This window comes from Netta rufina, assembly GCF_964035555.1.
Source record: "Netta rufina genome assembly, chromosome: 15".
Classification (NCBI taxonomy): Eukaryota; Metazoa; Chordata; class Aves; order Anseriformes; family Anatidae; genus Netta; species Netta rufina.
The window spans coordinates 15147124-15160503 of record NC_140138.1 but is presented as its reverse complement, the minus strand read 5'-3'; the positions used below and the strand labels follow the sequence as shown (position 1 = coordinate 15160503).

Here is a 13380-nt window from a genome sequence, read left to right as displayed (position 1 = left end):
CGAGCTGGGAGGTTGAAATCCCAATTTTGAACCTCCCCAGAAATCTCAATCCAGCTGGGTTCCTGACCCAAAATCTGGACCCACGCGTGCCTCATCTAAAATCAGAGCTGGCTGCTCTGCGCGAACCTCTAACGTGCATGAAAACCACAAGGGGAACCACATGAGGGGAAACAGGTTATCCAAAAACATTTTCTTTTTAACACTTTCCACGAAAAAAAAAAAAAAAAAAAAAAAAGGAACAGCAGGTTAGAACTAAAAAAATACATGAGATGTTCAGTTTTAAACTAACATTTACACCAAATTCCATAAAATGAGACAAACAGTCCGAGCACATCACAGCCCCTGGGGGCTGGGGACCCCCGCACTGCTGCTCAGAGTGAGGCTGCCAGGACCAGGCGCTGAAGCCCACAACCAAGAGGAAGGGACAGAATCAGTGGGGACGTCTTTTCTTTTTAAATTTAAATTTTTGATGTTTTTACAGGACATCCGTTCAGCCCCCAGTGCCTCCCAGTTTGCAGACTGGGAGCGCAGAGATCCCGGGGCTCGTGCAGAGCTCCCGATCCCCCTGGGACGTTCTGCTCAGGTGAGATGTCCGTTCACATCCACCAGCTCACGGAGCTTAAATCCACGTCCTCCCTTCACCAACAGGTGGGGAACGGTTTGGGAGTCAGAGTTTTTGAACCCAGCCATCCCCTTTTCACACTGGCCCAGCCTTCTCTGAGCCTCAGTTTAGGAGGGAGTAAAAGGTCCATGACTTAACATTGTCTGTGCCCTATCAGGTTGAAGGCCTGAAGAAAACCAAAATCAAGGAAAAAAATAATAAAAAAAAAGAAAAAATAAAAGAAAAAATAAAAAACGAAAACAAAATCAAAAGCAGGTTGATTTCTCATGAAAGGGGCTGCACCACCAGGTTGTTCTACGGCTTGAGATTGAGATGAGATGGTAGCGAAGCAGGCGAAGTAAAGGCGGACACGTCACACAGCAACACAGCAGGAGAAGGTGGAGAGCAACAAGACCTGGAAGAAAACAAGGCTGGAAAATGAATGAACAGAAGAGGAAATTATATTATCTGCATCTACATACAAAACAAAATCAAAATCATTCCAGTAATTCGTCATCGAAAAGGGAGGAGAAAAAAAAAAAAAAAAAAAAAAATAAAATCACGGCAACCAAATCACAGCCCCAAGGGTTAATATCATTCGGATCACAGGAAAGAATCGTTTCTCCCATTAGCTCAACAGTTTCAGAGGTTACTGCGAGAGGTCCTGGGGGGGCCGGGAGGGGCTGGGCTCGCCTTCCATCCCCTGCTGGCTGCGGAGAGCTGGTCCCTGCGAGCGCAGCTCAGCGCCGGTACGAAGCGTTGGAAAAGCTGCGGTGCCATTTAGTGCCTTCTACGCTACAAAGCTGGTCCCGAGGAGCTTCCATGCAGGCTGTTAATCTTTTTCCAGGCTGCTAAAACCCGAGCTGCAGGTGTCGGCTGTTAGGTGAGGGGGGTGTGCGCGCCGGGGAGGAGAGCTCCGAGCACCGACACGAGTTATCGTTGCAGAGATTGGCTTTGATTGGAAGAAAGGGCTTAACTTTTGTTGGATTCATTCATTGTTTAGCAGCAAGAGGGACAGCCAGCGTGAGGAAAAGGGAGAGGAATTTCCCCAAAAGGTACACGAAAAGGAAGAGGATAGGTTTAAAAGGAAAAGAGACCGCTCCTGGGAGAGCAGGCAGTCCTCTCCGTGCCGTGGCAGCAGCATTCAGAGCGCAGCCTCGCATCTCCAGAAGCTCCAGAGAAGGAATTGGAGGAAGAAAAGTGGCTCTGCAGCTTCCCGAGGGTAGGAATATTCCTCGGCCCCCTGACTATGCTCCGACAAAGGCCACAGCAGACTCCTGCCAGCACAAGCAGAACGTGGGGTCAAAAGGAAAAGCTGCAGCCCGGGAAGCGTGCACGAAAAGCCCAGGAAAGAGCCTGGCGAAGGACGGGGCTCTGGGTCTCTGCACCCCAAGAACATCCCATCTGAGGGCGATGTCCCTCCCAAAGCTGCTGGCACCCTCCTGGGATGCACCAGGATTTATCCCCGCAGCAGCAGAGCTCTGCTGGGACACGGGGACCTGCGTCTGAGGCTGTGGGATTCGGTTTGCAGCTGCTGCAGCCCCCTTTTGTCTGCAAAACGGGCTTGGAGCTTCACCTTTGGGGTTTCCAGAGAGCTGCCTGGAAACGGATTCATCCTGCCCAGGGGGTCCTGGCTGGGATGGGACAGTGGGGACATGGCTCGACCCTGCTGGGCTGCGGAGCCGTGGGGCCAGCAGCCCCGGGCTGTGTGTGTGCCAGCAGAGGGAACTCGCACTCTGCCGCTCCACCACGCGCCAAAACGATGGGGAGAGATTATCTCCTTCTCGGGGCTGGCTTCTGAGTCATGTTTCACAAGCGGCTGCGAGCTCAGACGTCTGCACGGGGCGTGGAGCAAGCGCCGGGTATAAATGGTCGGCACGGAAAATTTCCAGCACGGTCATGGGCGTAAGTCACGTAATGGCTTTTGGTGCAGGGAACCGGGGCAAGAAGCTTGAAAAGCAGCTTTAGTGGGGCTACGACCGCAGGTGTGCCGCTCGGGATGGAGTGCCAGGCACCTAATTGAGTTCTCCTCCAGCCAGAGCTGGAATCATGCGCTGGTTTATTGTGGGTTAACAGAAAAAGGGAGGAAAAGCCAAAAATGCCAGCAGAATTGGAGCGAGCCAGTTGGGCTGCCCTGAGACGAGAGGCAAATCTGAAGGATGCCCGGCTGGTGCATGTGGGGTTTGTGTGTGGGGAAACTGAGTCCAGGCAAACGCTCCCGGATGGGTTAGTGGGTTACTGAGGGGGAGGATTCGAAATGGTGTTAAAGCCGGGGGGAGAAGCTGACCCCAAAAGCACGGAAGTGAGTTATCGTGTTTGCTCAACCTTCAAAAAGCCTGGCCTGGATTTGGAGGGGAAAAAAAAATAAAAAAACAAAAAATAAAGGGGATAGGAGTATGTGGACCGAGGAAAACTCAAATTTCAAAAGCAGCCAAGCCAAGCTGAGCTGGGCAAATGGGAGCTCTCTGGTGCAACAACAAACTGCCTCTCCGTGCCCTGCCATCTCCACCTGGAACACAGGTGCTGAACCCACCCAAGCCCTCCGGTGCTGCCATCACCCCAAAAATGCTGCGCCCCATGCTGTACCCCACTCAGCCCTGTGGGCACAAGACCCCGGTGCCTGCTCCTCTCCCTGCACTGGCACAGCTCTGCTAAAGAGGAGAAATTCTGCCCGTTCTGATACAGCAAATCCTGCTCACAGCCCCAGGAGCCCAGCTGGGCTGGGATAAACAGAACTTCCCTAGGAAAAGGCACCTGCCAGCAGGAAACGAGTGGGGCTGGCCTTAAAAACGAGCAGTCCGTGGCAGCTGTGTCCTCTCCTGGTCCCTGCTGTCTGCATGCACATCTCTGCTCCTCTCTGCCCTCGGCTGGCACATTCCAGCTCCCCGGGGTGCCCCGTGTAAGCAACCCAGCAGGGCTCCAAAGCCACCCATGCCTGGACCAACGCAGTGCAGCTTTGCCAAGCAGCAGCTACCAGCTTCTTTCCAACCCTATCCCCAGCTGGGGTGGCCAGGGGACCCCCATGGCATCCTTTTCCTCAGTTCCCAAGGGACTGGACTCCCGAGGCAGGGAGAAAGCCAGACCCATGCCCTGCTCCTCCATCCCCAGCTGCGTGCGCTGCCAGGATGGGTTCAGTAGGGGCAAGATCCTGCTGCTGACCCCGGCACGGGCGCAGATCCACGCTCCCACAGCCGCCCCCAGCTGCCGGGTGCCAGGCTGGAAAACAATCCTTCGGGGCTGTGAAGAAACGAGCTAGCAGCGCTGCCGAAACCGCGCCGAGAGAGAACGTGCCCAGAGGAAAATCAGGGCAAGAAAATCAGACTGGCAGATAGCCCTCTCGCCCGGGGCCCGTCTCCCGGTTTGCTCTGCTGCCCTCGTTGCACAAAAAACGTCTCTCCCAGGGCGAGCCAAGCCCGTCCCTCGCCTCGCCCGGGGAGAGCCGAGCGCGCCTGCGCCGTGCCCGCGCGCCCGCGGACGCCCTCCCCGCCCTCGTTTGCACTAAGCTGTTTTGCAGCCCGCTGCGCCCGGCTCCCCTCTCCCAGATTACTGCCCTGACATTTTGAAACCTCTCTCAGCTCATTAGGCAGTTGCGTAATGCACCCGGGCTCTAACGCCCGTTTGGAGAGCTAACCTAATTAATGGTGCCAGCTGCCCGCCCCATGCCGCGCCGCACCACGCCGGGGAGGGGACGGAGAAGGTGCCCCGAGTGCTGCGAGGCAAAGGGGCTTCACGTCGTGTCCGGGGCTGCAGCAGGGTGGGCGAAACCAAAATTTATCAGCGCTGCAAGCATGCAAGGAGGAGGCGAGCCCCCCGTCCCTTACCTTCGCTCATTGCCAAAGAGCCGGGCCACTTCTTCTCTCCCAGGGCTACGCGCCCGGGTTCTCCGCTCTAGCCGCTTCCTCTCCACCTGGAAGGCCTCTCGATTACTGATCCTAATGGCCTTGGGAACGTCGGCCAGGGTGGTGTACTGCCGGCTGGCTTTAAAAGAAAGGGGACGCCCCGATTTTTCAGCTCCCCTTCCTACATCTCTGCCGCCGGAGTCCTTGTGCATGGGGCAACTGCTCTTCGAGTCCAAGGAGTTCAGAGAGAAGCTGTGAATCATTCGGTCGCCTGATCGGGTACCTGGGGAAGGAAAGGGCCGGGCATGCTCCTGCGAGGGCGATTTGGGATAACTGTACCTGTTGTTCGGGGTGCTGGGGCTGGGAGGGCTCGGTGGGGGCGGCAGCTGCTGCTCTTCCAGCTTGGAGTCTTGCTTGGTCTTCTCCAAGGAGAAGTAACCGCTCTCGACACGCGTCTTCCGCCCACAGTCTATCCGGTCTCCGTTCATGGAGCTCTCATCTGAAGGGGCAGAAAAGTCCATTTGGTTTCAAGCCTGAGCTCTGCTTTGAACAGAAACTGCCCCGATTCCAGGCAGGAACAGCGCAGGAAACGAGAGCAGGGATGCTCTGAGCCCCAGCCCCACGCTGAGCCCCTTGGCGCCCTGGGCTCTCCCACCCTGACCACCCTTCATGGCCCACGTGGAAGGGGAGATGCTCTGCAGGAAGCAGGGGATCCCCGGAGACACCCCAAAGGTTTGTGGGGTCCCAGTGCTGTGGGTGCAGTGTCACCAGGAGGGGACAGCGTGCACATTCACGCTCTGCCCCATTAAAAACCACAGGAGAGGGGTGAATTCTCACACTTCTGCGTGCTTTTTGCTTCGAAGAAACCAAGCAACCTGCATATAAGCAGAGAAAACTTTTCCAGGGAAGTTTTGTGAGTGCCTACAGCCATTTCCACCTCTGCCCCTCTCCAAGCAGCACCCCCAGCTCCAAGGCAAACACGGACGCACGGCTCCTCGCACCGGGGCGCAGGAGGGAGGAAGGCAGCCCCGTGGTGCAGATAAAGGAAACTTCTCCTCGGCCCGGGGCAGGAAAAATCCCCAGCCCCTATTGTTTCAGGCAGAACAATGCTGTGGCCCTGGGCGCCTTCCCTGGCCTAATCAGGGAGCCCAAATATAAACAGCAGCCCTGGTGCAGGGGCCGGATGAGGAAGCAGCGCTCAGGGTTTGGCAGCCCCAGCGGTGGGGCTGAGCCAGCGTGGCCCCCACGCCCCGTGGGTTTCCCTGGGGAGGTGGCAGAGGTGCTATAAAAGGCATTTTTCCCCCTCGTTTTCCTCCCAGCACGGTGCCCAGCACCACGTCCAGGCTGCTTTTGGAGAACCCCAAGGATCTCCACAACCTCCGGGCAGCCTGTGCCACAGCTCCGGCACCTTCCCAGCACCAAAGCGCTTCCAAAAACCGCTGCTTTTGCCAAAACCACAGACATCAGCTCCTTCAGCACCAGCTCCCCGTCCTCCCCCTGCCCGGTGCTGTGACACAGGGGTGCAAGGACACTCAGGTCACCCAGCCTGGCCCTCACCTTCTTTGCTGTCCAACACGGGATCCTTCAGGGAGCCGGCAGCCCCCGCCTGCCCTTGCACGGGGCTCTGCGCCGGGCTGATGCCACCAGCCCCGTCTGCTTGGTCTTTGCCCCTCATTTCTTCCTGCCAAAGCGTGGATTTGGTGGCAGGGACCTTCTCCGCGCTGGGGATGCTGCTGCTGGTCACGGCCATCTTAGCGGGACCGGGCTCCTAAAGAAAAAAGGGGGCACAGCGGGGTTAGAAGGCTTCACCCCAGCTCCACACCCGCGGCGCTGCCCACGACACACGATGTGACACGACGACGGGGACAGGACGGGGACACTCAGCCCACTGCCACCACCACCCTCCCGAGGGGGAAGCCCAGCCCCACGGGGACCAGGCCAGGGCTTCCTCTGCCAAAACGACAACTGAGGCTCTTGCAGAGAGAGAGGAAACGTCCTTCTCCATCCCTCCCCGGGGAGGGCTCCCGAAAGCGGCCGCACCTTCCCACGTGTGCGGCTGGAAAAGGCTCCAAAGCACGGGAGAGCTGACAAGCGAAGGAAACCTTTGGCTGCGTGCTGGAGCAGCAGAGGGGCTCACTGGCTTTGTTCTCGGATAGGAAGTGGGTAGGAACTGCCCCTATCCAGGCAGCAAGAGAGATGCTTCAGCCACCGACACACAGCTCCTGGGAGAAGTCATCTCGCTACGGGTCGGGGATGCTCTGAGCAGCTTCACTTAAGCTCCAACACAGCAGCTATTTCCAAAAGCCCTCAGTGCTTTTGATCCCTGCCCTTTTCCTCCACGTTTGCAGTTCTGGGGGACAGTATACCCTTGGTAATTGAAGGACATAAGGCACAGCATCCCCTATTTCCCCCCATATGCCCCCGGTCCTTCTGCAGGCAGCCGCTGCCTTCCCCAGCACACAGCAGCGCCGGGCTTCTCTCCCGGGTCCCGTTTGCCAGGACCGAATTTGCTCAGTGTTATAAGTAATGTCAAAAAAAAAAAAAAAAAAGCAGAAATCAAGCTAAAGGATATTGGACGGGGAAGAAAATTAATTCCCTGCCACTAGCAGCTGCATCGTTAATTTGTCACAACTGGTTTGTTATGGGCCATTGATAAAAAGCATAGAAACCATCCAGCGCTGTATTCCTCCCGGGTGCTTTGGCTATGTAAAAGGACGCTTCTTTTCAAAAGGGAAATATGGCACTGCATCAAGATTTACGTTATTTTAAAACAATAGCTATCATTTTAGAAGCATCACGGGCCAGGAGGGGTTTGGATGGCGATGCCATTTGGTGTGGGTGCCCGCAGCAGCCCGTGCTGGAGGCTCCCTGCGACCACGGCCACGGCAGCCCAGGTTCGATCCATGCCCCAGGAGAGGCAGCAGCTTTCACAACTCGTTTCGGGTTTGGCTTTGTTCGTTAGCAGATGTTTTGCTGCTGTCCTATTAAGCTTCTGCGTTACCAGATTATTTTCCTTAAAGCCGTCAATAAATCAATGACAATTAACCCCCCCTCCACGGTCCCCGGGTTGCAGAAAGTTTCCCGGCTCTTTCTTCCCTTTCAGCACACCGGGGGGAAACCCAGGAGTGTGGGAGCAAGGAACAAGGAGCCAGAGGCTGGGGACAGGAGTGCTTGTAGGGGCTACAAACAGCATAAAATCATCACCTCCCTGCTGTCAGCAGAGCCCCCGGTGGGTTTTAGCTCTGTGCCTCCAGGCAGAGATGCTGCGGGCACCTCCCAGGGACCAGCTCCTGCCTCTGAGCACAGGCACCCGCTCCATGAGCCACAAATGACCTCCGTTTTTAAAAAAATCCCCTCGGAAATTTCATCCTGAAGGAATGTGACGTTGGAGGTAAACGATCCAGAGGGCAACCGGACGCGCTCCGAGGTCCCCTCCAGCCTATGAAACTCTCGGATTCATTGATCCAAAGCCTAAAGCCAAGTGCCAGCGTCGGATCTATACTTCTATATATTCCTTCCATCCACCCCCGTATCATTATCTGGAGATATGTATTTAATTAAACACAGAAACGAGGGCCAGAAAGCGCTCTATAAACAAGCAGAGCAATTAACCCTTTGCCACTCGGAACCAACGGCTCACCAAAGGAGCAGGCACCAAAGTCATCAAAACCGACCTCCAGCTGCATTAACTCTGGCATGCGAGCCTCGTGCACCCTACTGCAAACCAGGCCTGAAGGAGGGCACCTCAAATCCCAGATTTCAGCCCCAGATAATGCCTCCATTCCCCAGGAACAGGGCAAACTGCAAGAGGAACTTCATTTCTCCTAAGCCCTCAAGCTGTTTGCAAAGCAAAGGTGAAAACACCTCTGGGGTTGCATCTGGCAACCCCTGCCCGAAGAGCAGCTCTTGGAGCAATGTTCTTTAGGAATAAACCAGCCCTTCTGCACCGGCACACGGAGAGGGACCTGAACGGCAGCCAGCTCCAGGAGAGGCCACTCCACAGAGGGTGCTGCTGGTTCTCTCCCCAAAACGCCCAAAGGCACTGCTGCGTTTTCCTTCTGGCTTTGTGGGTTGTCCTTGAGTGCCTGAAGCAGCGCAGCACCCAGCCAGCGGAGAGTCCCATGCAGAGGTTGGATTTGCAAAGTGAATTTCAGCTTTTTTCCAGCATTACTGGTGCTGTCGCGGGGCTTCCACCCTGATGGAGAGGGTGGAAGGAGGGCGGAAAAAGGGATAGGGCGCAGGGCACAGCATCCTGCACCCTCCTGGAGGAGCAGAAACTCCCCCGAGATGCTGTGCCCCGAACCAAGGGGGAAAAAGGGCCACCAAGCTCCTCGCTCACCCTGTCCCCAAGCACCTGGGGTGCACGGCTGCGTGCGTGGGGAGCCAGCGTCCTCCCCGCAGCCGCTTCCCTTATTTGGTGCTCGGCAGCTCCGATCCTGTAAGGTTTCCAAGAAGTTGCCATGGCGATAAAATGTAACCCAGAATGATGTTTTGCTGGCTCCTCGCCCCTTTCTCCTCCTCCTCCCCCTTCCCCGTCCCCCTTTCCCAAACCCTGCCTGGGTTTAGGGCTGCACCAAGCTCCACGGCAGGCTGCGTGCCCTGCCCTGCTGTGCCAGCTTGTTGGGGTGCCCCAAATGCAGCAGCCCCCCCGGGATGGAGGCCAGGCACTTGTAACGTGCCCGCTCGTGGCCACGGAGGTGGCATCTCCCCTGCAGCATCCCTGGTGCTCGAGAGGCTGTGCTGACCCCATCCCTTTGCAGGGGGCAGCTCGGATTTCCAGCAGGGCGTGCAAAAAAAGCATCACCTCGCCCCGTTATTATCTTTTTTTTTTTTGGTCCCCGTTGATCAGAGTCAGTGGAGGGGTGGAAACTTGATGCAGACACCCACAGCGTGCTTGGCACCATCCTGGGGACATCACTAAAGAGGAAGAGACAGGAAAAATGGGGCTGGGGGGACCCCAAAAGTGACTTTCACTCCTCGGGACCCTCACCCTGGCTCGCTGGAGGAGCTGTCCCAGCCGGTCCCCGCGGCGGAGGGACGCGCACCCGGAGGTCTGTTCTCAGCCCCGGCGAGGGACGAGCTCGGCCTCGGGGTCACGTTCCCAATCTGTGGGATTCTCCCCCAGTCCGGCCACGTGGGAGCCCGGCAGGAACGAGTGAGTCACGGCCGGCCCCGGTTTTTACCATTTATAGTCAAAATGAAGGCGAAGCCATCGCCGGGTCCCTGGAGAGCTCAGCTCCGGCCCCCGGAGCTCCCAGCCCGGCCCTGGCCTTTAACTATTTTCCTTTCGTTCCCATTATCTCCGGGGTCATCTCCAAAGGGGGTAACCGGAGCCCGCTGGAATTTCGTCCTGCTTCTGCCGAAGAGGCCCGTGAGCAGCCAGCACCTCTCCTGTTCCCCCCCCGGGACCTCGTGGATTTGGGACAGCACGTGCAGGGCTGGGGCGAGGAGACCGCGGCCACCCCGATGGTTTTGGGGGGTGTGGGTGCTCAGAGTTGTGGTCCCAAGCCACGGTGTGTCCCCCCGGGGTTACCTGAGGAGTTGGGGGCTCTACCTTCCTCTTCTTCTTCTGGTTCTGCTTGTTGGTCCTGGGGTACACGATCAGCATCTCCAGCCACCTGCGGGTGAAGAACAAGCAGCGGGTGAGGTCTGTGCCACAAGGGATGGCAGCGCTCGGGGTGTAGGGCAGCTGCAGACAGACCCCAAAGCTGATCCCACTGTTGGGGGGCTCTGAGCAGGTCATGCAGACACGGCCCCATCTGCCTCGAGGGCAGGCTGCCTGCAAGCCAAGGGCTCGCTCCCTCCAGAGACAGCGCTCACCCCAAACCGCCGTGTCCAGGGGTTGGTAATCTGGCCATAATTTTCCCCCAAACTGGCCATAAATGTTCCCTCCTCTTGCACGCGGAGGAGCTCAGCCTCTCCAAGCTGGTTGGGGGGTACCACGGTGCCCCCAAATCCTCCCAGCCAGTGCCTGGGGGAAAAAAACTCCCGAGGCAAGCCAGGAGGGAAGGAGGGACAGGGAACATCTCCAGGGTGCTTCGGCTCAATGCGAGGGAGAGAGGTCGTGGGCAAGGGTGGCAGCGGGCAGGGATTCAAGGATCCTAAAAGCCAGCTGAGAGCTGCCGAGCGAGGGGAGGGACAGAGCCTCTGGCAGGACCCTCTCCCTTCAGAGGCGCTAACAATGAGCTTTTGTCTGAGAAAGAGCAGCGTGAACTTGGCAGGGAGAAGCCCAGCCCGTGCACGAGCCTCTCGTTCGGGGCACCCTCCCATGCCTTCCCACGGGCTGCCCCTCCATCCCCGTGCACTCGGAGAGGCTCCGCCGACCGCTGGAAAAGGCTCGTGCTTGAGATTTCCGTGCCTTGCCCTCCTGTTCCTCCCACTTCGCACGCTGCTGCTGTAAAGCGCTTTGAGATGACCACATCAAGTGGGTTTTGGTTAAGCAATAAATGCCAGAAGCATGCAACAAACGTAAAACAAATTCTCCCCGAGCCGGGGAAATCTTCCTGTCGTGCTGCAACTGCAAATGAAACCCGCCTGGCTCGGGCCCAGAGCGGGACTGCTCCGGGATGATTAATGCTTGCAGTCAGGAGCAAAACGCGCTGCTTCGAAATCCAGCGCTGGGCCAGCGAACAATAAATCAGCCCCACCTTGCTCTGCAATGCCTCTCCCCTCGCGCCGCTGGCAGGGCCGGGAACAAAGGCTGAGCTGCGAAGGGGAGCGTGGGGAGAGGGAGAAGGGAGCCGGGGGAGAGCCAGGTTTTGGGGCACAAGCACAGCACCCTCCTTGGTTGGAGGAGAGGAGCCGTGCCAGATCCCTGTGCCGTGTTCCCCTGGTGTCTCTGTCCCCACTGCTGCACGCCGTGCGCAGAGCCAGAGTCACCCATACCCACTGGTCTTGGTAGAGCAGGGCAGTTTTGACCCATGAAAACACCCCTCTGAGCCAAATCCCAAGCTCCTGGCAGGAAAATGCCTCTTTAAGCTTTGAAAACGGGGGAGGCGCAACCCGCAGAGGCGCTTGGAAATAGAAATATCTCAGCAGGAAGCACCAGCCTGGCACGGAGGAGGTGCCATGCCTCGGGAAGGACGGGAAGGAGAGGGAAAAGGATGTTTCCAGGTCACCATCCAACACCGAGGCAATCCCCGAGGCAGTAATTACAGCCCTGGGGTGGTCCCTGCTGGTGCATCCAAAGCATGAGGCTGTGCTCCCTGCCCTCCTCTTCCTCCCAGCTGAAGGCTCCCGGGGGTGGTTGGGCCCCGGAGCCGCACTCACCCGCTGATGATCTCCTTGTTCTCAGCCCGGATGAAGTGCTCCTTCTCCGGCGTCAGGATGCACAAGGAGAATTTCTGCCCTGTCCGGCTCTCCCCGTCCACCACGTCCGTGCACTGGTTCATGTTGATGGTGCCCTGCGGCAGGGTCGTGGGCTGTAGGGGGAAGGAGAAAGGAGAACGCGTAAGGAGAGAGGGGTGGGTGGGCACGGCGCTCGCCCTAAACCTCTCGTGGCAGACCCCAACTCCCTGCGCACCCCGATGCTCTGCCCACGATGCTCAGACCCATCCTGCCCCACGCTGGCACACGGCGAAGGGTTTGCAGCGACTGGTGCTGCACAAACTGCTCATCCCGGGAGCTGTGCGATACCAGGGAGCGTTATTTCCACCCTGACGTCCTCCCCCTTCCCCAGGGGATGCTCCTCTCTCGGCCCCAGGGCTGCAAGCCCAACACCAGCACGAGGTGATCACTTCCAGGGGGTGTCCAAAGGGGATAAAAGGGGTGGCACGGGCACCACGATGCTCCCCGCTGCGTACCCGCACTGCTCGGGGCCTGATCTTCTCTGGAAGAGGCCGAGCCGAGGGGAGCAGGGAGGGGAAGAGGGCACAAATCTGCTTTTTCATCGGGCAGAGGCACAGCAGGGACCCCCCGATAGGTTCTGCAAGCACGGTGTCACCTCCTGGTCCCCTGGGGACGCCGAGGGACCCGGCGAGGTGTCAGCGCTGATGAGAGCTGACGGCTCCATCTGGAGCAGCAGCGGCTCATCCGATTACAGCGGCGATGCCACGTCCCCGTCATCCCCATCCCCATCCCGCTGCGTGTCCTGCCAGCAGGGCACAGTGACACTGGGGTCCCCCCGTGGCATGCCAGCTCACCGGAGACCTGCACAAAACCACACTGGGGCATCAAGGAGCCGGGCAGGGACCTCTCCGAGTTGCAAACGGCACCAAAGGAGCACCCGGCACCAGCTCCTCGCCCCAGCAAAGCCTCCTCTCGCCCTCCAGATGGCCAGGCCAACGGGGAGACGGCTTTTTGGCAGGTGTTGTGAAGATTTCTCCCATGGAAACGGGCTCCTCTGCCAGCAAACCACCTCCAAAACAGCCTGCGGTGTGCAAAGGAGAGGCGAGCGGGGAGAGCTGTGCCGGCCCCAGCCTGTGACCCCAGGAAATTCAGTTCAGCCCCCCGAGCCCCCCGGTTCTGCCATGTGCAGATGTTGGAAATATCCCCCTTCCCCCAGGAGAAAGCTTTCCCTGCAGCTGTGCCCCCCAACAAACCAAAGAGAGAGCGTGAGCATCCCACGCAGGGAGCTGTCAGGGACACTGCGGCGTCGGTGCAGGCACGCTGACAGTCCCAGCCTTACACCAGGGACCCCAAAACCTCTTTTTCTTCATAAAAACCAGCACCAGCGTCCGCAGACCCCGCGGGGGGAAGGGGAAGAAAAGCCCAGCGCAGCCCCACACGCCTCGAGCGCAGCCCTCCCCGCTCGCTGCCGCGGGAAGTCAACTCCTAAGAGGATTTTTTTGTCTTAGACAACAAAAATAAAACCCCGCTTTCCGGTAGCTATAAAAACCCTACGGAAAAACTTTCTCCGGCTCCAAGCGGAGCCTTGGAAACGTTTTTGTCTCCCCAGCCATTGGCTGTGCCAAGGCCTCCAGGACCATGAACTCTGGCCGG

The 13380-nt window shown here is 58.1% G+C and overlaps 1 protein-coding gene across 2 annotated transcripts in view; it reads right to left on the bottom strand.

Annotated features, from left to right (window-relative positions):
* MPRIP (myosin phosphatase Rho interacting protein) overlaps window positions 1-13380 on the bottom strand; it is a 72926-nt gene that overhangs the window by 35247 nt on the left and 24299 nt on the right. Inside the window, exons 4-7 of one of the 2 annotated variants that reach the window (XM_084296002.1) lie at window positions 11710-11861; window positions 9974-10058; window positions 5998-6208; window positions 4423-4939 (exon numbers count right to left, since the gene is read on the bottom strand). In XM_084296002.1, coding sequence (XP_084152128.1) covers window positions 4423-4939; window positions 5998-6208; window positions 9974-10058; window positions 11710-11861 — 965 coding nt within the window. The remainder of the gene's footprint in view (window positions 1-4422; window positions 4940-5997; window positions 6209-9973; window positions 10059-11709; window positions 11862-13380) is intronic. The other variant, XM_084296003.1, reaches the window with a different exon arrangement.